Below are 25267 nucleotides of genomic sequence, written 5' to 3'. Positions count from 1 at the left end.
CAGCCTTAGCAGGAGCCCACCAGAGGGCGAAAGCAGGAGTTGTGCCAACCACTGGGAAAAGGGCAATCAGGCAGGGCACCACCCGGGCTGGAAGAGGGGAAGCTGCCTTGGCCTAGCTGTGGAGGATGAAAGATGGAGTGGCCAGGCCCTCCCTCCCACTAACCCCACCCTCCCATCCCTGTCTAGAGGGGCTGACTCAGCCTGTTCCCAGGCCTAGAACCTTCCCTTTGCTAGACCCTGGATCCTTTGTCTCTGTAGTCATGAGGCTGAAGGGGGTGGGGACAGTGTTGATAAAAGGCACTAGAGGCAGCTCCCACACCCTTCCTCGGAACTGTTGCCCACATGCAGCCCCGGACACAGCCCCTAGCCCAAACCCTACCCTTCTTCCTCAGAGGGGCCCCTCGAGACACTGGGCTGCGGGTGCCTGTCATTAAGATGGGCACAGGGTGGGAGGGCTTCCAGCGGACCCTGAAGGAAGTCGCCTACATCCTCCTCTGCTGCTGGTGTATCAAGGAACTGCTGGATTAATGGTAGCAGGGAACTGCCTCCTCTCCCCACCAGCACCATGGCTGGCATCGCTCAGGTGGGCAGGGTAGAGTAAACAGGAGGCATAGCTGCAGCTTCTGTGGCAGAGCTTGCCTTAGCTTCTCATTCTCTTCTTTAGCCCCCAGCCCAATTGCCATCAAGACTCCTGAGGCCAGCTGTGCTTGACCAAGGATGGGCCATAAACAATGAGTAAAGAGTAAAGTGTGGCTCCTGCTTTGAGCTGTGTCATCTAGCAGACCTGCCTCATCTCTGAGCCTCCTTCATTCCCAACCCCTGCCTCTGGTGGACCTCTGGTGGGCAGGAGCTTGGACTGCTCTGGCTAGGACCCCAGTAAGATTGTGGCAAGACCTGGCACTCCTCCAAGCTTGGCACAGTGAGCCCACCAGCTCAGATGGTTGATCTTACCATACCCTCATAGTACCAAGAATGGACTGCCCCCTAAGATACCTGTTTGAGAATCACTGAATTATAAATATAATCCATAGGCCTTGAGGCCCAAGATTATAAGTGTCTAAAGGGGAATCAGAAAAAGTCAGCACTAGAACGGTCTGGGAGCAAGGGTGCAGACCAGGAAGGGAAGGAGCTTGTCCTGAATAGAACCAAGATTGAAAGCCAGGTTTTCTGACTCACTGGTTCCTGAGTGGGGAGGGTGGAAGACAGTTCAGGTTCCTCTCAATCTGTGGGTAAGGAGGGGACCCAGCTTGAGTAGGGTCTTCATCTGTGAGGCCAAGGGTGTGTGGAAACCCAGAGGACCCAGCCCTTTCCCAAATAGAAGACCTGGTCCAGGCAGCTTCCTGCCTCTGAGGATCTTGGGGAAAGCACTGCGCTGAGGCTAGTCCCCAGCTCATCAAGGAAGCAGAACCCCATGAGCTACAAGAGCTCCCAGCTCACATACAAAGTTACAAGAGAAAGACACCTGTGTGGCCACACAGGTCCCTCAGGCTTATCATGGCACAGCCCTATCAGGACATAAACAGCTAGATTGAGCAGAATTGGCTCTTTACTTCCTCTTGGTAGCCACAGCTGGTATTTTCCATGAGTTACTCCCGGTGGTAGATATACACCACCCGTGTATCGTCTTGCTCAGGGGGTGCTTATGCTTACTGATGTGCCCACCCACAGCCCCCCAAACCTCAGAGCCAGCCTGTTTGGGACTGTTCAGTATTTCCCTGGGATTCCCATCCAGCATTCTCTGGCCCCTCCTGGGGGCCAGTTATCATCCCCCAGCCCTTTGTCACTTGGGGCACTGGCCTGGAGATTATAGATAGTGCCCTCTTCCTCCCTGCCTGGGACCAGCTCTTCCTCAGCCTTCTTCTTAGTTAACTCTTTTTTTTTTCTAGGTTCTTTTTGTAAAGGTGATATATGCCCAGAGTAAAGAACTTTAGGCCAGGCCGGGTACGGTGGCTCACACCTGTAATCCCAGCACTTTGGGAGGCAGAGGCGGGCGGATCACCTGAGGTCAGGAGTTCTAGACCAGCCTGGCCAACATGGTGAAACTGCATCTCTACTAAAAATAATCAGCTGGGCGAGGTGGTGAGTGCCTGTAATCCCAGCTACTTGGGAGGCTGAGACAGGAGAATCACTTGAACCCGGAGGCAGAGTTTGTGGTGAGCTGAGATCATGCCACTGTGCTCCAGCCTGGGGGACAAGAGTGAAACTCCGTCTGAAAAAAAAAAAAAAAAAGGCCGGGCGCGGCGGCTCACATCTGTAATCCCAGCACTTTGGGACAAGGCCGAGGTGGGTGGATCACTTGAGGTCAGGAGTTCAAGACCAGCCTGGCCAGCATGGTGAAACCCCATCTCTACTAAAAATACAAAAAAATTAGCCGGACGTGGTGGCGCATGCCTGTAGTCCCAGCTACCTGGGAGGCTGAGGCAGGAGAATGGCTTGAACCCAGGAGGTGGAGGTTGCAGTGAGCCAAGATTGCACCATTGCACTCCAGCCTGGGTGACACAGCAAGACTTCGTCTTATAAAAAAAAAAAAAAGAACTCTAATAGTTAAAAGTCTCCACGTCTATCCCCCAATCCTTTAGCGCTCCCCCTGGAGGCAACCATGGTTACCAGTTTCTTGGAGAACATTCCAGTCTGTGCACAGACTGCATCTTCATTCATTCAACAAATATTGAGTTATTGAGTGTATATTATATGTCACTGTGGGTCTTTGGATACAGCAGTGAACAAAACAGATCCTTGTACTTGTGAAGCTTACATTTTAGGGGGTGGACAGGACAAACTATAAACATTTTTTTAAGTATGTATATGTTATTAGATGATAGGCACTATAGAAAAAAGAAGTGGAAATCGAGCTGGAGGTGGGAATGGGGGCAGGTCATAGAGGGCCTAAGAATTTGAGCTTTTATGCTGAGTGAAATGAGGAACTATTGCCGAATGTTGAGTGTGAAATGAGTTTTTTAATTTAAAAGGCTCAAGCTGGCTGCTGTGTTGAGAATAGATTTCAGGGGAGCAAAGGTAGAATACGAGTGACCTATTAGGAGGTAATGGCACAATATAGGCCAGACATGTTGGTGGTCTCGGACCAGGTTTATAGCAATAGCAGTAGTGAGGGGTGGCTGGATTCTGGATATATTACTCTTCCTAGTTAACATACTCTCCACGCTGTTCTGCACTTTGCTTCTTTTCCTTTGATAAACCTTGGACAGGATTCAGGATCCCACATCAGTACATGGAGAGCCTGTCCATTCTTTTTTACAGCAGCCTAGCCTCTACAGTACTCCAACTTGAGCTTATTTCTTATCCCTGGCAGGTCAATGCGTCTTTTTTTTTTTTTTTTTTTTGAGACAGATTCTCACTCTGTCACCCAGGCTGGAGTGCGATGGTACAATCTCAGCTCACTGCAACCTCCGTCTCCCGGGTTGAAGCGATTTTCCTACCTCAGCCTCCTGAGTAGCTGGGATTACAGGAGCGTACCACCATGTCCTGCTAATTTCGATTTTTTTTTTTTTTTTTTTGAGATGGAGTCTCGCTCTGTCACCCAGGGTGGAGTGCAGTGGCGCGATCTCGGCTCACTGCAAGCTCTGCCTCCCGGGTTCACGCCATTCTCCTGCCTCAGCCTCCCGAGTAGCTAGGATACAGGTGCCCGCCACCACTCCCAGCTAATTTTTTGTATTTTTAGTAGAGACGGGGTTTCACCATGTTAGCTAGGATGGTCTTGATCTCCTGACCTCGTGATCCGCCCGCCTTGGCCTCCAAAGTGCTAGGATTACAGGCGTGAGCCACCGCGCCCAGCCAATTTTGATATTTTTAGTAGAGACAGGGTTTCACCATGTTGGCCACGCTGATCTCGAACTCCTGACTTCAAGTGATCCGCCCACCTCGGCCTCCCAAAGTGCTGGGATTACAAGCATAAGCCACCGTGCCCGGCCTCAGTGCATCTCTTTAGGCATCCACAAAATGCAGCTTAGTGCTCTTGGCTGGTACGTTGAGAGGCTCTCACCTGGTCCCAGTGATGGGGGTAGTCAGAATTTACCTTCCCATGAATCTGGGGCTCCTTCTTCCCCCCTCAGAGCCTGCACCCTACTTGGCCAGCTCCAGCCTTTCCTTCCCTGACTCAGGCCCTGGCCTACCGCCTTCTTTTCCTTTCTTAGGCCTCACTCCCACCAAGCGGGGCAGTGCCTAGAGGTGGATCCTGGAGTCTGAGGTCTGAGCCCAAGGGCCTTTGCCAGGGGAGGGGAAGTCTGGCAGAGACCACTGGGGAAGTGGTGGGTAGAGGAAGGCAGAATCCAGGGCTGTGGCCTGTGGTGAGAAGGGTAATAGAGAGCAGCAGGGGGAGTGACAGGTAGAGAATGCCAGTGGCCCAAGCAGAATGTCAGAGTGGGAAAGAGGGCTTTGACAGTGTAAAGACTGAGGAGAGGGATGAGGAGAATAAAAGAAACCTCAGATACCATTCAGAGAGCCCTTTTCACAATACAGAGTGCTTTGAGCCTTACAAAAGTCCACTTCAGCAATTATCCCATGTTAACATGAAGGAAATAGGCCCAAAGAGGTGAAATGATTCGCCCAAGGACATACACAGCACACTGAAGTAAAGGAGTCATTTAGCGAACCCAGATTTTCAGATCCCCAACTCACGGCTTCTCCTAATGAGCCCGCCTTCCTCTTCTGAGCTGGTGTTTGCATGGAGATGGTGGCCAAAGTGGCCTGGAGGCAGGGCCATGCAAACAAAAGCATGGAGGGTACCACCGCCCCCTTCTGCACCCACTCCATGCCACTTCCCACCTCAGCCCTAAGCTCCCTGTTCTCAGCTCATTTGGAGGTTTCAGCTGCAGCCCTTTCACCTAATCCACACAGCCAAGAGATCTTTCCTGGCCCATGGCTCCCCACTCTGTGGCTGTTCCCCCACAAGTATCTCTCCCAACTAGGGCAACTCAGGTTTTGAGTGTCCAAATTACTCCCTCAGGAACTCAAGTGGAGTAAGGTAGGAGGGAGGTGAGGGAGACAGGGTACCAAGATGTTAGGCTGGTGCAAAAGTAATTGTGGCCTTTGCCATTAAAACCTCACCTACCCCTCGGTGCCCTGGTGCCCTCTAATGGTCACAGGGGGTGTGGGAATGGGTGGAGTAGGAATGGAGACAGGAGGGACCAGCTGGATGTGACCCTCAAGTACAACAGCGAGAGGAGAAGCCTGATATCCAGGATTCCCGGCGGATTACATCGGATACAGGACCCTCGTTGGCATGCAAGAAACAGTTGGAGGAGAGGGGTCACGGCCCAAGGGTCTGAGGAGCGGCAGGCAATAAACTGGATATCATAGCAATAATCTGGCGGCGGGGAGGGGTGGGTGGGTGGGGATGTCCCACGTTTTCCCAACACCAAGAGGCCAGCAAAAAGGGGTGTGTGGCAATCATTTCACTGGCAGCGCCAGAGCGCAGACCCATCCCCAAGGGCACAGGCATTTTTTCTTTTTTAAAGACGGGGTTTGGCTTTTGTTGCCCAGGCTGGAGTGCAATGGCGCGATCTCGGCTCACCGCAACCTCCGCCTCCCAGGTTCAGGCAATTCTGCTTCAGCCTCCCGAGTAGCTGGGACTACAGGCGTGTGCCACCACGACTGGCTAATTTTTGTATTTTTACTAGAGACAGGGTTTCACCATGTTGGTTAGGCTGGTCTCGAACTCCTGACCTCAGGTGTTCCACCCGCCTCTGCCTCCCAAAGTGTTGAGATTACAGGCGAGAGCCACCGCGCCCGGCATGGGCATAGGCTCTTATTTGCATCCTATTTACATCTGTCTTGCATGTGAGTTATTTCCCCCCACCCAACTTTCTCAGTTACTCTCAGACTGTAGAGTGTTCGCTAGCCTTGGAGCGTACCCGTTCCTCCAGCCATTCTTCGGCCTCAGTTCCTTTCCATCATTCGCCCTCAGGCCTTCGCCTACCCCAGCTTCAAAGAAGCGACCGTACCTCCTAGCTGGCTGGGTTCGAGGAGCCAGAGACCTGCGCCTCCTGGTGGCTGATCGGAGGGAGGCAGAGTGCAGAGGGGTTGCCTCGCCTTCTCTGGGACGTGGAGTTTTGGAAAATGTTCCCCTGAGCTTCCTGAAGCTAAATTTGCCTCCCCCGGCCTTGGGGGGCGCAGAGATCCCGGCGGCGATTAGCGCTGCGCGGCAGCCGGCTCCAACCCAGAGGCCCGGAATAGGCGCGGAGTTATAAATAGTGCCACCCGCAGGTGTTAGGGGGAGTCGGCGGGAGGGGGGTACCCCTGGCGGCCACGGCCCCTTCAGGTGGGTTGGGCGGTCGCGGTGGGAGCGCTGGGGGGCGGGGGGCGTGGGGGGTCTGCGGTCTGAGCGCCCCCAGCGGTTTCCTGGGCGGCGGGTTTTTCGAGGGAAGCGGAGGCAGCGGAGGATGGGGGGGAGCAGCGGAGAAGAGGTGGGCGCCTGGCGCAGACTGACGCTCCGCTTGCAGCTCAGCCCCCCACATTCCGAAACAGGCCCCCAGACCCACTCACGCAGGACCCCGCCCAGGCAAAGCCTCGCCTTTCTTAACACCTGAAGGCCTCTTTCCCCCAGGTTCTGCGAGCATCTAACTTCTATGCTTCTACTCTTCGGCGCACGTGGCCCGGCCAGTCCGCGCACCTGGCCGTCATTCCGAGTCGCTGTCCCCAGCCCCAGGTATTCAGTCCTCCCACTCGGGGCTTTCATTCCTCTCTTAGGGTAAACACTTCCTTCTCTGGGTATTTGTCCAACTCGTGCTACTCTCCCCAAATTTAAGGTCTAGTTGGTCACCTAAAAATTTAAGTCTTAACATGCGGATCTGGGACGCTCCCCTATCCCCAGGCGGCCCCTGCAGGCCCCTCACTTGCCCTCCAGCTCCCAGTTCCAGTCTGGGCCTGGTGGCGGGGCGGGGGCGGCCGGCCCCTGGGGCCCAGCAGGGGTTTCATGGGAGGGGGCGGGGTCCCCAGTCAGCGTTTCTCTGCCGCCGCTGTTTCAGTCGTTTGGCGTGGTTAGGGGTTGGGGTAAGAGGGAATTTCAAGTAGGGGTTCCCCGCTCCGATTTCTGAGTAAGGAGGGGAGCTATTTGCACCAGGAGAAAAAGAGAGACAAGGGAGGGTGGGCGTCACTGAGGAACTAACTGCGGGTTCCAGGACCATTGGGAATGAGGTGAGGAGTGGCAATCTAGCCGCAGAAAGATCAGTCATGTTCAGCCAGACGCAGAACGCGACCCTCAAACATGGGGGAAGTTGGGCGAGGCAAGCCTGAGGCACTGGGCACCTTTCGAGTTTCTGTACCCAAAGGCTGGTGCCAGGGAGCCCGCCCTTCTATTGCCTCTGGAAGCCCTGGCTCTGCCCTCCCCGGGCCACGTTCCCACCTCCCACCACCCCCCGCCCCCCGCCCCCCGCTCCCTGCCCCCTGCCCCCTGCCCCCTTTCCTTGGCTATCCTCCTTCCTCCCCAAAGCAGCCCCCTCTCCATTTCACTTGTGGCACTGCCGCCTAGCCCCTAGCACAGCCCTTCACCAGGCCTGCACGACCCAGACTGCTGGAGTAGGAAGGGGAAAACCCCGGCCTGGACCCCACCGGCTCCGGGCCCCTCCGGACCAGGATCTGTCCGGCGGGGCTGAGAAGAAAACCCGGAGCAGTGATCAGCCTCGCGACCCAAGGGGGTCAGGGACGATAGGAAAACCCGGAGAGGATTACTCGAGCCAGAGTGCCCCATGCCTGCCGCTACCTCCTCCTTCCTATAGCCCCCCTAATTCTCCAGTGAGATAATGTCTGGGGTGGGGGGCTGTTTGGTTTGGCCTGAGCCCTCAGGGGCGCCTCACACTTTCCGCCCCTGGCTGGGGCGCAGGGCAGCGGCCCCGAGGCTGAGTCACGGCCCGGCGCGGAGAGGGAGAGAGGGAGAAAGAGGGAGGGAGGGACCTGGACTCCGCCCCTCGTGCGCGGGGATCCCGGGTCAGGCCGGGTGAGGGCCAGGGCCCCCCTGGCGCCGCCCATTGTGGTCCAACAGGTTGAGCTGGTGTCCCGAGAAGCCACCTGCTGGAAAGGGAGGGAGGCCCCCTGCGGAGGGGGGTTGGGAGGGGAAAGCGAGTCCGACCCGGTTCGGCCTGGCTTGTCGCAGGGGAGTCAAACCTGGCCCTAGGTAGCCGGATTTGATTCCATTTGACACTAGTGGGAGGGGCCCTTTGGGGTACGCAGCTCCGCAGGCTCAGTCAGAAACATCCTTCACCCGCTACCTTTCTCAGTTGGGGGGCTCCTAAGTATTTATCCCGGTCCTCCCCAAAACCTACACATACCACACATCCCAAAACATCCAGGCACCCCTCGCCACCTGGGTCTCTCAGCGAATCCATGTCAAGCTATCCCTCCCCGGTGGAGACTCAGTTTCTCCACTTAGGGAACCCGCGGGATGGAGGTGGGGAGCAAAAGCGTCGGCGCGCCCCCTCCCCCTTCGCAGACTGGGCCCCTCCCCTCCGACAATGCCAAGGCCGCAGCGGGCACTGGCGACAGCACAGAGGCTGCTTGCCTGGGGCGCCCTTCCCTCCCCGCGGGGCACCGTCACGCGTGGGGAGGGACGCAGGGCGCCCGCAGGCTCAACTCCCCGGCTCCCTCCGAGAGGGGGTGGGGCGTAGGGGCCGGAGCCGAAGGCCTGGTGGCTCCCCCTCCCCCTCCCTTCTAGGTCCCTGACCTGATTACAGCCCCTCACGGGACCCCCTCCCTCAAGACCCTAAGTCCCCAATTCACCCCCACCCAGCCTATCCCTAACCTCTCATACCCTTCCCTCCTGAGGTCCTGACCCTACAGAAGCCCCTCTTGAAGGAGAGGGAGCCCCTGTAGGGGGTGCTCGATTCCCTGGCCGCTGCGGACACTGCCCCCTCCCCCCTCCTCTCCAGGTTCCAGGCCAGCCCTTCGGCTCCGCCCCCTCCCTGGACGAACGCAAGGCGAGACCTACTGGAGATGAGCGGGTATTCAGGCCAATGAGCGGACAGGGCGGTGGCGTGCAGGGGGCGGGCAGAGCAGCAGCAAAGGGCTGGATGGGGGCCGGGGGCGGAGTTTGAGTTAAGGTGGACTGGGAGAGATAGGGGCAGGAGAAAGGGGGGGAGAGAGGGACCGCGGCAGGTGAAGGGAGACAGAGAGAAGGAAAGAAGGAGGGAAAGGAGGAGGGTGGGAAAGGCTAGGAGAGCTAAGTAAGAGTTTGGAGAAGGGGGCAAAAAAGGAGGGAGGGACCCATCTGCGCTCTGCAGGGACTGGCTGGACGAAGGGGTTGAAGTTTATGTCCTTATTGGGCGGAGGGAGGGGGCCTGGGGGGGCGGGTGAAAAACCAGGAAGTGACAGAGGGTGTCGCTAAGTGTTGGGGGGGGAGTTTGGGGGGTGGCAGGGGCGGGGGGAGGGAGGGGAGGGATGGGGGGAAAGCAAGCTGGAGGACAGGTGAGACAGCAGGACAGGTGAGGCGGGCCCTGAGGGGGGGGCGGGTGGGAGCCAGGTGAATGTACGGCTCTTGGCGGCCGAGGGGGGGCGGGCGGCAGGAGGAGGCAGAGGGCGGCGGAGGAGGAGCCCCCCAGCAGCGAGCGGCGAGCAACTGACCGCGGCCTTCTGACCAGGACCGGAGCAGGGCCCCAAGCCCCCGGGCCTGGTGGGGGACGCGCTTCTTCCCACACTGTGAGCCTCAGCAGCTCCAGCCAGCGGACCCGACGGCTGAGAGGTGAGTGTACCCCACTTTTGTCTCCTGGCTCGGGGTTCACTAGGCTCGAGACTACTGCAGTGTCCTTCGTCCGTCCTGTAAGTGGGACCCCCACATACACACGCATGCAGATCACATTCCCACCACTCCCCTTCCCTGTGCTTTCCCAACACCCCGGGTCTCTGGAATTGGTTTTAACTGGGAGGAAAGACAGAGAAGGAACTGCGGATGCCCCCCAACCCTAGGCGGAGGGTCCCCAGAAAGTTTATCTGCACTTCTCCTGGGATCAGACAGACAGGCGGCTTCGGGATGGAGAGGGGGTGAGGCGACGCTCAGCGTTCCCCCAGTCTCCTTCGTGACTTTAGGGGGAGACCCCAGACCGGACCGAGTTGAGGGAATGGAAACGCTGACGGACTCTAACTAGGACAACGCGCACCCCCCCCACCCCGCGCCCCCTGGCGCGGTGGGTTGGCCCCAGGCCAGTTGCATGGGGGTTGGGGGGGCGCAGGAGGAGCCGCGGCTTGGGGGAAAGTTACCGGCTGGACTATTCGGTTTCTTGCGCTTCCAGAGCCGCGCTCTCTCCAGCGGTAGTGGGGCTCAGCAACAACCTCTGAACCGACATAGAACGACCGCTCTCTTCCCTGCCCCCTCAATCCCACTCCCTTCCTTCAGGCTCCAGTCCCGCCGCTACCTTTTCCACGCCAGCTCATGCCCCCAGAACCCAAGAGCGAGGGCGGGTGACTAGGAAGAATTCTCCTACCTACTACCCGTCCCCCCACCGGCGCCGGCGCACCTGCCCCAGCCCAGAGTGGGGGTCGCTACTGTGTTGTTGTAGAACCTACAGAGTGCGCCTGGCAGAAGGCTGCCATTCAAAGGGGTGGGGGGCGCTGCTTTCAATTTCCAGCTTTCTCTCCCTCCTCCCACCCCATCCCAAGTAAGAGAGCGACGTGTCCCGGCCAGAGCGAGGTGGGGGCGGGAGTGGGGGGGCGGCGTGGGCAGCGGGTTGTGCCCGGACACGTGCCTGCCCAGGCGCCCCGGCCCTGCTGGTGTTTAGAGAGAGGGCGGGTCCCCTGCCCCCCGCCCCGCACAACCCCCACGTATCAAAGGGCGGCTGAGACGTGGTGAGACCTCGGGGCGCCCTGGGGGGCAGGGGGGCGGGGAGCCTGGGTCCGGAGCAGGGGAGGGGCAGAGGCGCCGGTGCTAGCTGACCCACAGGAAACGAGCGCTGCTGACCTAGTTTGGGACACCGGAAGTGGGTGCTGGGGAGAGGGGGAGACCGGCAGGCTGTCCAGGCTTCCGGGCCAGGTGGAGGGTGTTCTTGAATTGACCCCCGCCCGAATGCCTTGGAGACCCCTAGCTGCAGCCGAGAATGGGAATGAGTCAGCGCAGCTATTCCCCCTTCCCCCAACTTATTCCTGGAGGAGGGAGACCGCTTATCAGGGACGGGGGAACCAGATTGGGCTGTGAGGGGTTAAAGCAGGATGGGAACTGTCTGGTCCCTAAGGGAGTATGTGTGAGTGTGGGGATGAGGCCTGGAGGATTATGGGGTTGCCTCCTGCTGCCCCACACACACCAACTGGTTTGGTCACCCCTGTACCCGCCTGGCACTGCTGGGAGAGCTGGCATGGAGTGGACATCAGGTTGGGGAGGAGAGAGTGGGCATAAGGAGTGCTGTGCTGCGCTAGAGAGGGACATATTTGTGACTATGTCTGGGTGATAGTTAGTGTTCCTCCTTAGTGGTAACTGGGGAGAAGGGTAGGGGGCTCCCCCTGGAGCAGCTGATGAAACAAGGAGAAATCTCTGTCAGTGCCTCCGTCCCTGGCCCCAGGGACCCCAGCTCCCCCAGCGTGCCTCTGTTACATGGTTGCTGTGGGCACAACACAACCTGCTGGCACCCCCAGACACTGTCCTCTCCCTTGGGTACCACACACCCCCAGCCTTGGCACAGGGGTCAAAAAGGGGTTAATACCACCAGAATGGGGCTCTGGGGAAGAAAGAAGGCAGTGCCCACTAGGCTCAGGTGTCAAGGAGACAGGCTTGCTCTAATGGGACTCTCATCACTACTCAGTTCTGGCTGATGTCGACCCCAGTGTCTGGAAGACAGGTGCTGTCCCCTTCTTCTTCCCCATGGTGCCCCCTGGCACCCAGGGCCCCCAGCTCCTCCTTGGCCTAGTGCCTGCCCAGGGAGGGTGCGGCGGGCAGCGGGGGCTGGGCTAACAATGCACCATCAGGCCCTTTGTGTGCCTGCACTTGGCACCCTGGGGAAGGGTGGGGGAGGGGGCCCAGCAGGCATGGGGGGCGGAGCGCTCTGGGGTGGGGACAGTGAAGGCTGGGGGAGAGAAGCAAATGAAAGCAGGTGGGGAGGAAAGGGAAGTAGGTCAGATAGGGTGCCAGCCCCCCATTCCAAGCCAAGGCTGAAAGAACCAGCCCCTGATCCTATGGCTGCCTGGATGGCATCAGACTGAGGGACAGCCTAGGACTGGGCATTTGGGGTCAGAAGTCACTGCCCAGGGGACTGCTCAGATGGAGGAGGTTTGGCCTGGTACTGCCCCCTTCTTAATGGCTGAGAGACCCAATTCTTCTGGCCCAAGACCAAGGCCCCAAGATGAGTAGTGAATGGGCTCCAGGCAGGGCACTGCCCTCTGACAGAAGCCTCTGGGCCTGCTGCGGGGCTTCCTGCCTCTGCCCCGCTTGGCTCCCTGACCTTCCTGAGAGTTAAGACTGCCCTGACACCAGGCCTTAGGGCCTGTGCCTGTTTTGGCCTAGGGCGGGAGAGAACAGTGGGGGAGGAAGGTGGGGACAGGCAGATGGATAGGACCCTGGCATGGGGTGTGCCCGCCCTGGCCTCTTCCCCCTCCTTGTGCTGAGTAAACTCGTGAGTAAACTTGACGTTTTGCCCGGACAGTTTGAAGTTGCCTCGCTGCCCCCTCCCCCCCACTCTTGCCAACACAGAAGCGGCCAGGCGCCAAGGCGGGCCCGGGGGACTGGGAGGAAGGGGATACAGCTGCTGTCATCCACCATCAAGTGTTTGGTGGGGTAGGGACAAGAAAGACCCCCACACCCAGCCAGGCCTAGGTCTTGGCAAGAGTCTTGGCTGGGGCCTGCCAGCATCTGTCCCAGAGCCCTGGGGAGCCCAGGAAAAGTGGCTTCAAAGCAGGTCCTCTGCCCACTTCTGACTTCCACCTCTACTAGGGAAAGACACCCAGCTACCACCTGGCCCCCTGAGTTGCCATCTTTAATATTCACTGGCACAGGGACAAAGCTACCTTTAACAAATTCCCCAGGGAGACCAGAGAGGGCTGCCCTCTTCATCCTGTCCCACAGTTTGGGATGCACATCTTAGCCCTCTCTTCCCTGTGGCCTCCAGATGCCATGGTTCTGCTATGGAGGATAGCATTCTCATTTGCCAGCACTTGCCCTGACCACACCTGGGCCTAACCCCACATATACCTCTACCATATTCACCATCAGGCCTAGCCCTGATCTCCCCAAACCCCTTCCTTTGCCTGCTATCTTCCCCAGAACCAGGTCAGCCTTCAGAGCTTCTCAGTCAGCAAATACCTGTGCCAGATTCAGGGGTCGAAGGTGCCCCAGGCAAAAGAGGGCTTATGGCAGGCAAATGAAACAGTGATCCCCCATAAATATATCAATTTGCTATCTTTTGACATCACTGATCCTCTTCTTCCTCCCAGGCCAAAAGAATGACATGGGGAAATGCCATCCCAGTCCCTGACAGGCCTCAGAGTGGGGCTCCCCCAGGCCCTTACTTTCGACCTCATGTCTCTGGCTTCAGTTTCCTTCCTGTTTCCACCGTCCCCCCAACTCCTCCCCACCCATATGCCCCTTTCAACAGACATCCTCTCCTCCTTCCTTCCTCCTTTCCTCCCCCTTTGCCTGGGAGCAGGGGTCCTCTTTCCTCCACCATGGACATCCTAGCCGTTTACCTCTTCTTAAACCTAGCCCCCTTGGAGATTCATGACCAAGTCATCTGCCCTTCTCACCCATCAGCAAGGCTCTGGGGAAGAGGAGAACCCAGAGCTTCTCAAGGGGGACTACAACTCCCAAGGTACATACAAAGCAATTGTGGTGCACACTGGGAGTTGTAGTCCTTGAGCTCTCAATTTGGCTGAGTCTGGAAGTGTTTCTGGATGAGGGTGAAAGCCAGAACTGGGATGGGTTGGAATGTGGGTACCCTCTGCATCCCCCCACTTTATTCTTGCTATCGCATTGCCATGGGATGCTGTGTACCTATGATTGACATCCATCTCCCTTGCTGAGACATGCTACCCGTCCTCACCTTAGGGCCCCACCCAAAAGATGCCCACACCCTGCCCTGCTGCCCCTGGCAGGGGTGAAACAGAGGGGCCCCATGAACTCCCTCCCTGCCCCCTGCCCTCTAGGCTGGTTCCCTCCCTTTATGGGGATCAAAGGGCAGAGAGCAGCCCCACCCCACTCCCTCGCAGGCTGCAGGCACTAGGGCTCTCAGGAATTGCAGGGACTTTGGTGCCCAAGCAAATGCTTGGGCAGGGGGAATGCCGGGAGGTTGGCACCTGGTGGTAGGGAGAGACACTGGCCCCCACCCTGGGGTGTGGAGCCTTCATTAACTACTCACAGGGCTGTCCATTGCCTCCTAGGCTCTCTCTGTGTAGGCCCTGACCAGTGTGCTACCTCTTGAGGAGGTGGTTTGAGAACAGGGTCTTAGGCCTTATCTGTAGGGCCTAGGGGCCTGGGCCCATCTGGCTGGCACCAAGGCACAGGGTGACCCTCCCCCACCTCAGGCCCACAGTTGGCATGGGGCGCTGGGAGCAGGGGGGTAGGAGGGAGAGGAGGGCAGGACTGCCAGCATCCTGGTGGGTAGGTGCCAACCGGGCCGGGAGCTGGTGAGGGGCAGCAGGCCAGCGGCATTGAGCCAGGAGCTGTTGGGGGAAAGGGGAGGGGATACTTTAGGGGGCATTTCTATGGTACCCCCAAGCCTAGCAAGATTTGGGATGGCCTAGTGTCTGGGGGTCACTAGGGCAACCCTCATTCCAGGAATAAGGGACCCCAGGAGTTGTTTAAGTGAAATTTGGTGGCCCATCCATGTCTGGGCTCAGAGCTCTCCTGAGTTGCCCCTCAGGCCCAGGCGGGTCCCACCCAACCGGCCAGGGTGGCAGCAGCTTGCGCAAGGGGTGGGGCTAGGCGCTTCCCAGCAGATGCCCCCTCCCAGCTCCTTCCTCTTTCGGTGCCCACAGCTCCCCCAATCTGCCTATCCCCCTCAGGCCAGCTCTGTTCCCCCTGATCCCCCTGGCTATTGGGGGCTGGCATGAGTGCTGCCCCCTGGCCTGGTTGGCAGGGGTTGGCACCCGGGCAAGGAACTGTGGTATGTGAGTGGGTTTGGGGTGAGGCTATGGGGAGGGCGGGGTGCCGCCTTGCCCAGCCCCTGAGGGCCCCAGCCCAGTACAGGGTAGGGAGAATTCGGCCAGCTCCCAGGGGGACTGAGGAGCCTGCTGGGGTCTAGAGGGCTTCCTTGTGGTCCCCATCCCACATACTCTGAGGGGCTGGGACCCAGGCACCTGTCACCCCTGGCACTGACTGTCCAGGGTTCCCCTCCTCCCTCTTCTGGCCACTGCTGCCTCCGTCCCCTCCCCTCCCTTCTTCCTTCTCCTGGTCCCACCTCCAGTAGCCTCTCCCATTGCTCCTCCTCATCTCTGTCCTCCTGGACTGTCCCAGCTCCTACCTTTCCTACCCCTCACCTTTTTCCTCTTTTAGGACTGAGTAAGGACAGGAGTGGGTGGGTTCTGCTGGGGCTTCAGGCACCACAGGCAGAGACTCTGGGCCCTCTCCCACGCCGCCAGCCCTCCGGTAACCCCTCCCTCCAAGCTGGGGGGAGGGGGGACAGCACCCAGAGGGTTAAGGCTGTAGGGGGGAGGGGCTGGGCCAGGTCGTGGGCGGCCCCTTTGAAGGAGGGAGCTGGAGCGGGGAACAGCCACCCTACCTCCCCCCAAGCCTGGCCCTCCCCCACCTGTCCCAACCTGCTGCCCCCAGGGGCCAGGAGGAGTTGCCGCCAGGCCCCTCAGCGTTCAGGTGAGTAGGCCCTGCTCTGGCTTGGGAGATCAGGCCCCAGGGGGGCTTGGAGGCCTAGAATTAGCCAAGGGTCAGAGGACTGAAAAACAGGTCAGGAAGAGGGTGCCCAGACTTCACAAGAGAGTTTAGGGAACTGAGGGCTTGAGAAGCGGGAATGTGGGGAGGCCTCAGTGTTTAAGGGGACCCAAGCAGATCAGGAGAGGCAGAAGAGGGGCCTATAGGGACTGAGTGATTGCTGGGCCAGGCCAGGAGGCTGGACAGGCTGGCAGAGAGCCGGGCTCCGGAGATCGGGCTGGGGTGTCCTCTGGGGCTGGGGGGCTCAGGTTTCTGCTGGCGGCTTGGCGGGTGTGGGGTTACCAGCCAGCTCGGTTACCCAGCCGGAGACACTAGGCTGGGGGGGAGGGGGTGGGCACAGGGCAGACCCTGGCACCTTGTGCGGTCTCCTCAGGCCCTAAGGGGAGCTGGCACTGTCCAGGCAGACCCTGCTGAGAATCCTGATGGCCAGAGTCTGTCCAAGTGGACAATTGCCTGGTCCAGGGTGGGCACCCTCCGGGGAAAGTCCAGCAGCTCCAGGGCTGGAAACTCTGACGGGCAGAGAGGCACAGGTTGTCCCCCCACCCCCACCCCACATCCGCTCTCGCTGCAAACCCCCCTCCACCACTCATTCTCCCCAACTGGCTCCCAAATTGTGGTCCCCTGCTTCATCCAAAAGTGGGGTGTGGGTGCCCTAAACTCAACCATCTTTTGGCAAGACCTGGCATTGGAAGGCAGGCCTGGTCCCTGATTTAATTCCTCTGCGGCTCTCCACCCCTCATATGCCTGGGGAGAAGGGAATGGATGCTTGGAGCAGGGGGCCAATGGAGAAAGTGGAGAAGTTTGAGCAAGAGAGAACCAAGGGGAAGAGAAAGGAGAGGCAGGGACAGTTCCTGGGAGGAGGCCTAGGGACACTGATGGTGTGGAGCAGATGCGGAGTTCAGGGAGGGCTGAAGGAAGGAAAGCAAAGGGTAGACTTGTGGAGGGAAGACAAGGGTCGGAGGAGGCAATGAGGGGACAGAACCAGGAGGCCAAGAGAGGGGCAAGAGTGAGGGCTGGATGACGGCAGGGAATACCCAAAGGTGGTGGCGCGAAGGCTGAGAGAGTTGCCCCCATTCCTTCCTCCGCCATCTTTTATCTTCCTCATATTTCCCTTGATGGGGACTAAGGGGCTATGGGCAAGGGCTGGTGTCATGGAAAGAAAATGTAGGGAAGCATTAAGGTCTCCCTCATTTCAGGAGCCCCAGAACCAGGACTGGGGGATTTGGAGCTGGGCAGAGACTTAACCCCCACAGCACCGGGAAGCAGCCAACTCCCCTCGCCTCCTTCCCCCTTCGTGGCTTGCGGTCTCTCTTCCCCGCCTCGGCCCCCAGGAAGTGTGAGTGCTGGGGGTGGTGAGGTTAGGAGGGGGAAGCGTCATATGGGGGATGGGGAAGGCATGCACAAGCTTGGAGGGGCTGGGGTGGGGAGAGAAGGGCTCCATAAATGTCAGACATCCCTGGGCAGAGAACCTCTTCTTTGAAGCCCTTCTAGTCCTCATGTGAGAAGAGGCTCAGCCCCTTTACCTTCCCTCCCCAACTGGGCAATCCAGATGGCTGCAGCTCCTGGGCCCCAGAGGCCCTGGGAAGTGGTGGGGGAAGCTGGAGAACAAGGATTCCTGGGTCCCTTAGGACTTTGGACTGGCTGTCCAATTTCCCCACCCCCCTGGTCCAGACGCAGGCCAAAGCCATGGCTTCGTGCAAACTTAGTTCCAAAAAAACAGGAAGAGAACCTGAGGCTGGAGTTGGGGTGGGGGGTGGAGGGAGAAAGGAGACAGAAGTAAGGGGGAGGGGTGGCCAGCCAAGGCACCAGGAGCGTTGGGAAGAGCCTCAGGTCTCTCCATCATCCCTGGCAGGAAGATGTTACAGCCTGGTCCTCATCCTCCCTCACCCCAAGCTGCTGCTCCTGGAGAAGCCTGGCCAGGCCCCTCTCAGGCTCCCTGGCAGAGCCTAGAGGTAGGGGCCTTGGAACCTGGGGAGGGGGGACTCTGTGTGCCTGTGTCCCAGGCCCATATCTATTTTCTCCGCTGCTAATCCTGGTTCCGCTTGCTGCCCCCCACACTAAGCCTCACTCCCCTAATCCCCAGGGTGGGGGAAAGGGGGGTCAGCTTTACTCAGCTGCCCTGTTCAGGGCCTGCTATCCCTGCCCTTCGGCTGGCTCAAGCCAGCAGTGTTGGCCTTCGTGGCCCCCAGCCCTGCACTGGACCCTGCCTGAGGTCAGCACCTGGAAAGAGTTCCCATCTCCCTTTTCTTTCCAAGACCAGGCCAGTGGCCTCCACCTTTTGGTTTCTTGGTGCTGGACATACCCTGCCAGGTGCCCTTGAGCACTGAAGGGTAGGTGATAGGCACTCCCACCTTTACCCCCTCCCAACTTTCTCACCCTGAAGTCTTCCCCCAACCAAGGACAGGGCAGGCTTGACTCAGGGCCCAGTTTCAAGAGAGCTGCCCACCGGCTTGGCCGGTCTAGCAGGCCTGACAGTGAGGGGAGCCTGGGGGGGTGGCGGGAAAGAGGGGAGTGATGGGGTGGGGCCCCCAGTTCTTCCCCCTACCAGGCAAACAGACCAAACAGACCTTGCCCGGTTCCCTGGCACAGCTGCACCCCCAACCACCACACACACCCATGCCCACAAGGTCTTAGCAAGAGGGGGCATGCCAGATTGGGTGGGGATGGGCCGCCTTCATGGGGCGTCAGGGGACTGGGCCCTCTGGGATGCAGAGGTGGGAAAGGTGCCCAAGGTAGGGTGGGCACCCTGGCACCAGTGCCCTGCCCTGGCAGAAAGAAGGGGGAGGCCTTTGCCCCACCCATCCCTCCCAGATGATGGGTCTAGGAGGGCCCCTTGGCCTGGTTGGCACCACCATAGCTCCAGGTGGCACCTATATTGGCATGGGTGTTAGAGCCCTGGGTAAGGGTTAGGGGAGTTTCCCAGAAGCTAGAGAAGCTTATGAACACCCTCTCCTTCCCACACATGTCCTCTGCCTCTCCCCCTCTTTCATTGCTACCTCTTGGCCATGGGCATTGGATTTGGGCCTAAGGAGTTAAACACCCACCCTTGCCCAATCCCTGTGTGAGTTGCGTGGTGAACGAGCCTGAGCCTGTGACCTGACAGTGAGGTCAGCCAATCAGCGCCCCCACCACACCAAGTTGCCACGGAGACCGGCCCTGGGGTGGGAGAAAGGAGGCGGGCTTAGCAGCGGGAATGGGTGGGGTGGGCAGGGAAGGAGGGAGAGGGATGGGGTGAGCCACGTGCCTGCCAGTGCCCAGCTCCCAGCCAATGGACAGCGAGGACAGCCCCACCCATGCCCCTTAGGAGGGACAGGATCCACTTTGGCCCAGGAGGGTGCCTACTGCTGCTTAAGTAGCTGCAGCCACTGTTGCTGCTGCTCCTCCTGCTGCTGCTGCTGCCCACCTGGTTTTTGTCTGTTCCCAAGTCTGGGGGCCATTTGCCACTTGTACCATTTGTAAAGTACAGGCAGGAGGATTAAAGGGAGCAGGGAGAGCTCCCAGATGGCTTGGTTCCTCGGGAGAGAAGTGGTTTTCGGACTTAAGGTGGGAACAGGTGAGCTATCTAAGGGTGCCTGGAGGTGGCTTACAAGCAAAGAAGGACATGCGGGTGCTGCTCACCCAAGGTTTCTGTGCAGGAGCCCTGGCCTTGCAATGAAGAGGGCAGGCAGGGAGGCAGACACAGAGAATGCACTTCTTGTGTCCTAAAGAGGAAATTTGTAGCTTGACTCCCCCATTCACCCCCCCACCCCAAAAAAAAAACCTTTCCCCATCAATGGCCAGGTCTGAACAGCTGCTGGAGTGGCAGAGGGGACACTGACAAAATGTCAGTGGGACTTGCCTTAGGGATCATCTGGACCAGTCTTTAATATTACATATGAGGAACAGGCCTCCTCAGGAAAGGAAGTGACTTGTCCAAAGTCATGTAGCTAGTAGTAGCTTGGTTCCCTCAGGGTGATTTGAGGGAGGGAGGCAGACCTGTCCCCAAGTAGTTTTCTTAACAGAGGCCATCTGTATAGTGGAATCTGACCCCAGGGTAGGCCAAGGCCAGAACATTTATCGAATCCCCACTGCATATCAGGCATTGTGCCATATTTGGTCTCATTTAACCCTCACCACAACCCTAGGAGTCAGGTGGAATTATCCTATGTTACAGACGAGGAAGGCGGCTCAGAGATTAAATCACTTGTTTAAGGTCATGGAGCTAACTGGTGGCAGAGACAGGATTCAAACTCAAGCCTGGCTGACTCCAGAGCCCAGCTCTTTCCAGGCCCCAGCACTGTCTCCAGTTGCTCCAGACCCACAAAATGTCAGGGCTGAAGGTCTGAGCCATTGGGGCCACTACTTCCACCCCCTCCTTGCACAGCTGAGGAAATGGAAGCACAGAGAGAAATGACTTTCCCAAGGTCATTCAGCAAGACAGTAGCAGAGCCAGGATTTAAAGCAGGTCTCACCCCCTTCCAGGCCCCAACCCCTGCCGACACCTCTGCCAGCCTTGGTGCTCTGCACCCACCTCCTGGCTGCTCTGCACCCACCTCCTGTGGCTGGGCCTTGGAGGGTAAAGGATAGAGAGCAGGACCAAGGCCTTCTGGAGACGGGGCTCTCCTGGAATAGGGAGGGAGGGGTGGCAGTAGCTGAGGGGGAGGTGGGGGGTGGGACTGGAACTTGGCCTATTGGCAGTGGGGGAGGGGGCGGGGGCGATGCTTATCTGTGCGGGGCAGGAAGCACCCGCGCCAGCCAGTGACACCCCAGCAAAGGGTGGCTGCTCCTTGGCCCCATGGGGGAGGGGAGGATGTTGGGGGAGGGATGCTGGGAGCTGTGTTTCCCGTTTGGCCTGGAGAAGCGGGGGATCTAGAAGGGGAGGTGAACTTTTGGTAGCCAGGGGAGGGGCACGAGGAGGAAGAGGATGATGCTTGGAAGCTGCCTTCTCTTGTTTGCATATGTTTTACAGTGTCCTAACTGCTTTGGAGAGCGATAACTTGAGTTAAAGCACCTGTCTGTGCCTGGCCTCCAGCAGATCTTGGTCCAGTGTGAGTCTGAACTCTCTCATTGGCCTCTCCCCAGGTTATGAGGAGGTTCCATTACAAAGACTGTTACCTCACTTTTCAAATGACTGAGGCCAGCTGCCAGTACCACCCCCGGTCCTTCAGCCAATTCTTTATGAAGCCTGAACCGGGACCCAGGCATCCTATCTCCCAGTCCACTGCTCCTTCCAAAGAGATGGGGAATGGGGCAGGTGACATAGATGGACCTCTATGAAAGGGCCAGAAAGGCAGGGCTCCTGCTGCCACAGAGGCAGAGTAGAATAGTATAGTGGTTAGGAACAAGGACCGGGCCCACTCCCTGAGTTTGAACACTGTTCTGCACTTAACTTGGAAAATCACTTCACCTGTCCGAACCTCAGTTTCCTTGTCTGTGAAACAGATGATGATCATACTTCAGAGGGTTCTGGAAGATGAAATGAGTGTAAAGTACTCAGAAGGGTGACTGGCATGCAGTCATCCCTCAATAAGTATTGGCTAAAGTTGGTCCTCTTTCCCCAGACCCCTGTGGGCTGAGCGCTCTTAATCTCCCCTCTACTTGACTCTGCAGGAGAAGATGGGGAGCCCCGAGGATGACCTGATTGGGATTCCATTCCCGGACCACAGCAGTGAGCTCCTGAGCTGCCTCAATGAGCAGCGCCAGCTGGGCCACCTATGTGACCTCACCATCCGGACGCAGGGCCTTGAATACCGCACCCACAGGGCTGTGCTAGCTGCCTGTAGCCACTACTTCAAGAAGCTTTTCACTGAGGGCGGTGGCGGAGCTGTCATGGGGGCCGGGGGCAGCGGGACGGCCGCTGGGGGAGCAGGGGCCGGTGTGTGTGAGCTGGACTTTGTAGGGCCAGAGGCACTAGGCGCCCTCCTTGAATTTGCCTATACAGCCACACTGACCACCAGCAGCGCCAACATGCCAGCTGTGCTCCAGGCTGCCCGCCTGCTGGAGATCCCGTGTGTCATCGCTGCTTGCATGGAGATTCTGCAGGGCAGTGGGCTAGAAGCTCCCAGCCCGGACGAGGATGACTGTGAGCGAGCCCGCCAGTATCTGGAGGCCTTTGCCACAGCCACGGCCTCTGGAGTTCCCAATGGTGAAGACAGTCCTCCACAGGTGCCGCTCCCACCACCTCCGCCACCGCCACCTCGGCCTGTTGCCCGCCGCAGCCGCAAGCCCCGGAAAGCTTTCCTGCAAACCAAGGGGGCCAGAGCAAATCACCTAGTCCCTGAGGTGCCCACAGTGCCCGCCCATCCCTTGACCTATGAGGAGGAGGAGGTGGCGGGCAGAGTGGGCAGCAGTGGGGGCAGTGGGCCGGGGGACAGCTACAGCCCTCCCACAGGAACTGCCTCCCCTCCTGAGGGGCCCCAGAGCTACGAACCCTATGAGGGTGAGGAAGAAGAAGAGGAGCTGGTATATCCCCCAGCCTATGGGCTGGCGCAGGGTGGCGGGCCCCCGCTGTCCCCAGAGGAGCTGGGCTCAGATGAGGATGCCATCGATCCTGACCTGATGGCCTACCTAAGCTCCCTGCACCAGGACAACCTGGCACCAGGCCTGGACAGCCAAGACAAGCTGGTGCGCAAACGCCGCTCCCAGATGCCTCAGGAGTGCCCTGTCTGCCACAAGATCATCCATGGGGCAGGCAAACTGCCTCGGCACATGAGGACCCACACAGGCGAGAAGCCCTTTGCCTGCGAGGTCTGCGGTGTTCGATTCACCAGGTGAGCAGCAAGTGGGGAAGGGCCCGGCAGGGGCCATGGGTAGGGGACAGGGTGGGAGGAGATGGGGAAGAAGTTAGGAGACCCGAGGTGGAGGTAGGTGGTCCTGGAGGGACTGGGGCATGGGTGGGTTACTAGAGTGAGGAGAGCAGAAGAAAACAAGCCAGCAGGGGGTGGGTCTGGAGCACGGAGGATTCGGTGCCCAGGAGGGCAGTGCTGGAAGCAGAGGAGTGGATAATGACAAGGCCTAGTTAAGCTAGAGGCGAGCTAGCAGGGTATCTCCTAGGGCAATAGTGGGGTAACAAATGGTGAGGGACAGGGATGGGACAAGGCCAGGGTGGTATGACCAGGAGGAGCCAGGGATCCCATCCTGAACACCTCCCTGCCCCTCACCCCTGCCTGTGCCAGGAACGACAAGCTGAAGATCCACATGCGGAAGCACACGGGAGAGCGCCCCTACTCATGCCCGCACTGCCCAGCCCGCTTCCTGCACAGCTACGACCTCAAGAACCACATGCACCTGCACACGGGGGACCGGCCCTATGAGTGCCACCTGTGCCACAAGGCTTTCGCCAAGGAGGACCACCTGCAGCGCCACCTCAAAGGCCAGAACTGCCTGGAGGTGCGCACCCGACGGCGCCGCAAGGACGATGCACCACCCCACTACCCGCCACCCTCTACCGCTGCTGCATCCCCCGCTGGCCTCGACCTCTCCAATGGCCACCTGGACACCTTCCGCCTCTCTCTAGCTCGATTCTGGGAGCAGTCAGCCCCCACTGGGCCCCCGGTCTCTACCCCAGGGCCCCCTGATGATGATGAGGAGGAAGGGGCACCCACCACACCCCAGGCTGAAGGTGCCATGGAGTCCTCTTAAAGAGGGACGAGGGCCAGACTGAAGCAGCACAAGGCCGGGGACACCCATGCCAAGCAGTGGGAGCACGCAGGACAGACACAGCAGGGGTCTGGGGCACGGAGCCTTGCTGGCATCAGCATCAGCCCTTCCTCCCACAGCCCTCATTCCAATTCCAAGCTAAGAAGGTATTGGGGCAGAGGCTCCCCAAATTGGGGTGATCCCCCAAGGAGTGATACATATATTGTGTATATATTTACAGCTGTATTGTAAAAGTGGGGTCCCTGTCCCCAGCTGCTCCTGGGGAGTAGAAGCAATAATGTATTTCTGATTTGTGGGTCCCACTTCGGCTATGCGGGTTTCTAGGGGGTGGGGGCTTGGGACCAAAGCCTTGCCCCGCCCCTATGCCCCTTGGGGGTTTTGGCTGTGTAAGGGGGTGAAGGACTGCCCCTCCCTTCCGAGACCCCTCCTTCCTGGTTTCTGTTCCTTTTTCCTGGCAGTGAATTATGCAAAGGGGGCCGGCAAAGGAAGGGTAGGTGGGGGAAAGCCAGGTGGAAGCTTGAAAGACTGGGGGACTGGGCCTGTAAGGAAGGAGCCATCCCAGTCCCCCTCCGCCCTGCTCCCGGCGCTGAGTCATGGGGTCGTGGAGAAGGGGGCGGGGTGGCCTGATTGGCTCGCCTGCCCCTGGGGGCAGTAGAGGGGGGCCCCGCCCAGCTAGGGGAGCCGCTCCGTTCCACTCCCCTCCCTATCCCTCCCTCCCCACGGCCCTGGGCAGGGAATGTCTTGTTCCCGCCGCTCCCTCCCCGGGGCCAGAGGGCAGGGCGGGCCGGGCGGCGTCCTACCCTCTTCTCCTCCTCCCCATCTCCTCCCCGCCCAGGTGCGAGCCGGAGCCGCCGCCACCGCTGCCGCCCCTGACTCACGCCGCCCCCGGGCTGGCGCAGCGAAGGGTGTGGGACAGGGTAAGGGGTTGGAAGAGCCTTGTGGAGAGCGGGCGAGCCGGCGCCATCTGGCGGCCATGCTCTGAGTGGGCGAGCGCCCCCCGCGGCCACTGGAGCGAGCTGTCTTCACGCTCCTCATCCACCCCAGCTGGTGAGCGGCGCCCCCTTGCCAAGGCAGTGGGCACAGAACTTCTCGCTTGGCCCCAGGAGAAGGGGCTGCGGACCTGTGGGAAAGTGATCCCCTTCCCAGATCCTTGCCAGCCGGGCTTCCTGTCAGGCAGGGGAGAATAATCCCCACTCTGCTCTTAGGATTGAATCCACCCCCATTCTGTACATAGCCTCTTCTGTTGGTCTTGTTGAAATCTAGTTTCAGATTTTTAACTACCCTATTCTGCTGGGGGTGGGGGACACCCCCCCTTCCTCGCTGGGTGCTGGACCCCTCTTGCAGCCTGGGCTCTGCCTTGCACTATTTCCCCTTCCTGGCCTGACGGCTCCTCCCTCTCCTTAAAAGGGGCAGGTTCAGGGGCCCGGTGCTCTTCCTCCCTTCCATGCACCCCCATGCCCATTTGCACAGCTGCCCAGGTACCCCTAACAGTGGGGAGGGGTCACAGGGAGGGGGTAGCGGGACCAGTCCCTGTTATCTATTTAAAAAGTGATGATGTAATATATTGGGGTGGCGGGGAGATCGGGTTGTCCTGGGCCTCATCTTAGCATTTCAGGTGATGGGGGGAGCCCAGGGCTGGGGAGACCTGGGGCCCAGCCCCAGAAAGTGGGGACAATGTGGCCTCCCTTCTCCCTACTTTCGGCTTTCCCAGTCAGTGCCTTAGGGGGAGAGGCACTCCCCCCTCCTATTCCCTTCCCCCCATCCCAACTCCCCCACCTCGGGTGTAAGCGACAGGAAGAAATAATAATAATTTAAGATTCACAC

General features: G+C 59.1%; 2 protein-coding genes across 12 annotated transcripts in view; both read left to right on the top strand.

Annotated features, from left to right (window-relative positions):
* Positions 1-1186, top strand: part of LENEP (lens epithelial protein) — a 1244-nt gene extending 58 nt beyond the window's left edge. Inside the window, exon 1 of the mRNA XM_004026847.4 lies at positions 1-1186. This exon is cut by the window's left edge and continues 58 nt beyond it. Coding sequence (XP_004026896.3) covers positions 343-528 — 186 coding nt within the window. The 5' untranslated portion in view covers positions 1-342 and the 3' untranslated portion in view covers positions 529-1186.
* Positions 1187-9332: 8146 nt separating this feature from the next.
* Positions 9333-25264, top strand: ZBTB7B (zinc finger and BTB domain containing 7B). Of its 11 annotated transcripts, none has more exons than XM_019023352.4 (5): positions 9333-9431; positions 9588-9688; positions 17002-17141; positions 21395-22554; positions 22960-25264. In XM_019023352.4, the coding sequence occupies exons 1-5, from the start codon at positions 9388-9390 to the stop codon at positions 23423-23425; spliced, it is 1911 nt and encodes a 636-aa protein (XP_018878897.1). In that variant the 5' UTR covers positions 9333-9387; the 3' UTR covers positions 23426-25264. The 11 variants fall into 11 exon arrangements, with proteins under 11 accessions (XP_018878897.1, XP_018878941.1, XP_063550606.1 ...); XM_019023396.4 differs by having other exon boundaries at positions 9376-9414; XM_063694531.1 differs by lacking the exon at positions 9333-9431 and adding an exon at positions 17658-17757 and having other exon boundaries at positions 9480-9688.
* The last annotated feature ends 3 nt before the right edge of the window (positions 25265-25267 follow it).

This window comes from Gorilla gorilla, chromosome 1 (genome assembly GCF_029281585.2).
Source record: "Gorilla gorilla gorilla isolate KB3781 chromosome 1, NHGRI_mGorGor1-v2.1_pri, whole genome shotgun sequence".
Lineage (NCBI taxonomy): Eukaryota > Metazoa > Chordata > Mammalia > Primates > Hominidae > Gorilla > Gorilla gorilla.
The sequence above is the reverse complement of the archived record's forward strand: the minus strand, read 5'-3'. Positions and strand labels throughout refer to the sequence as shown.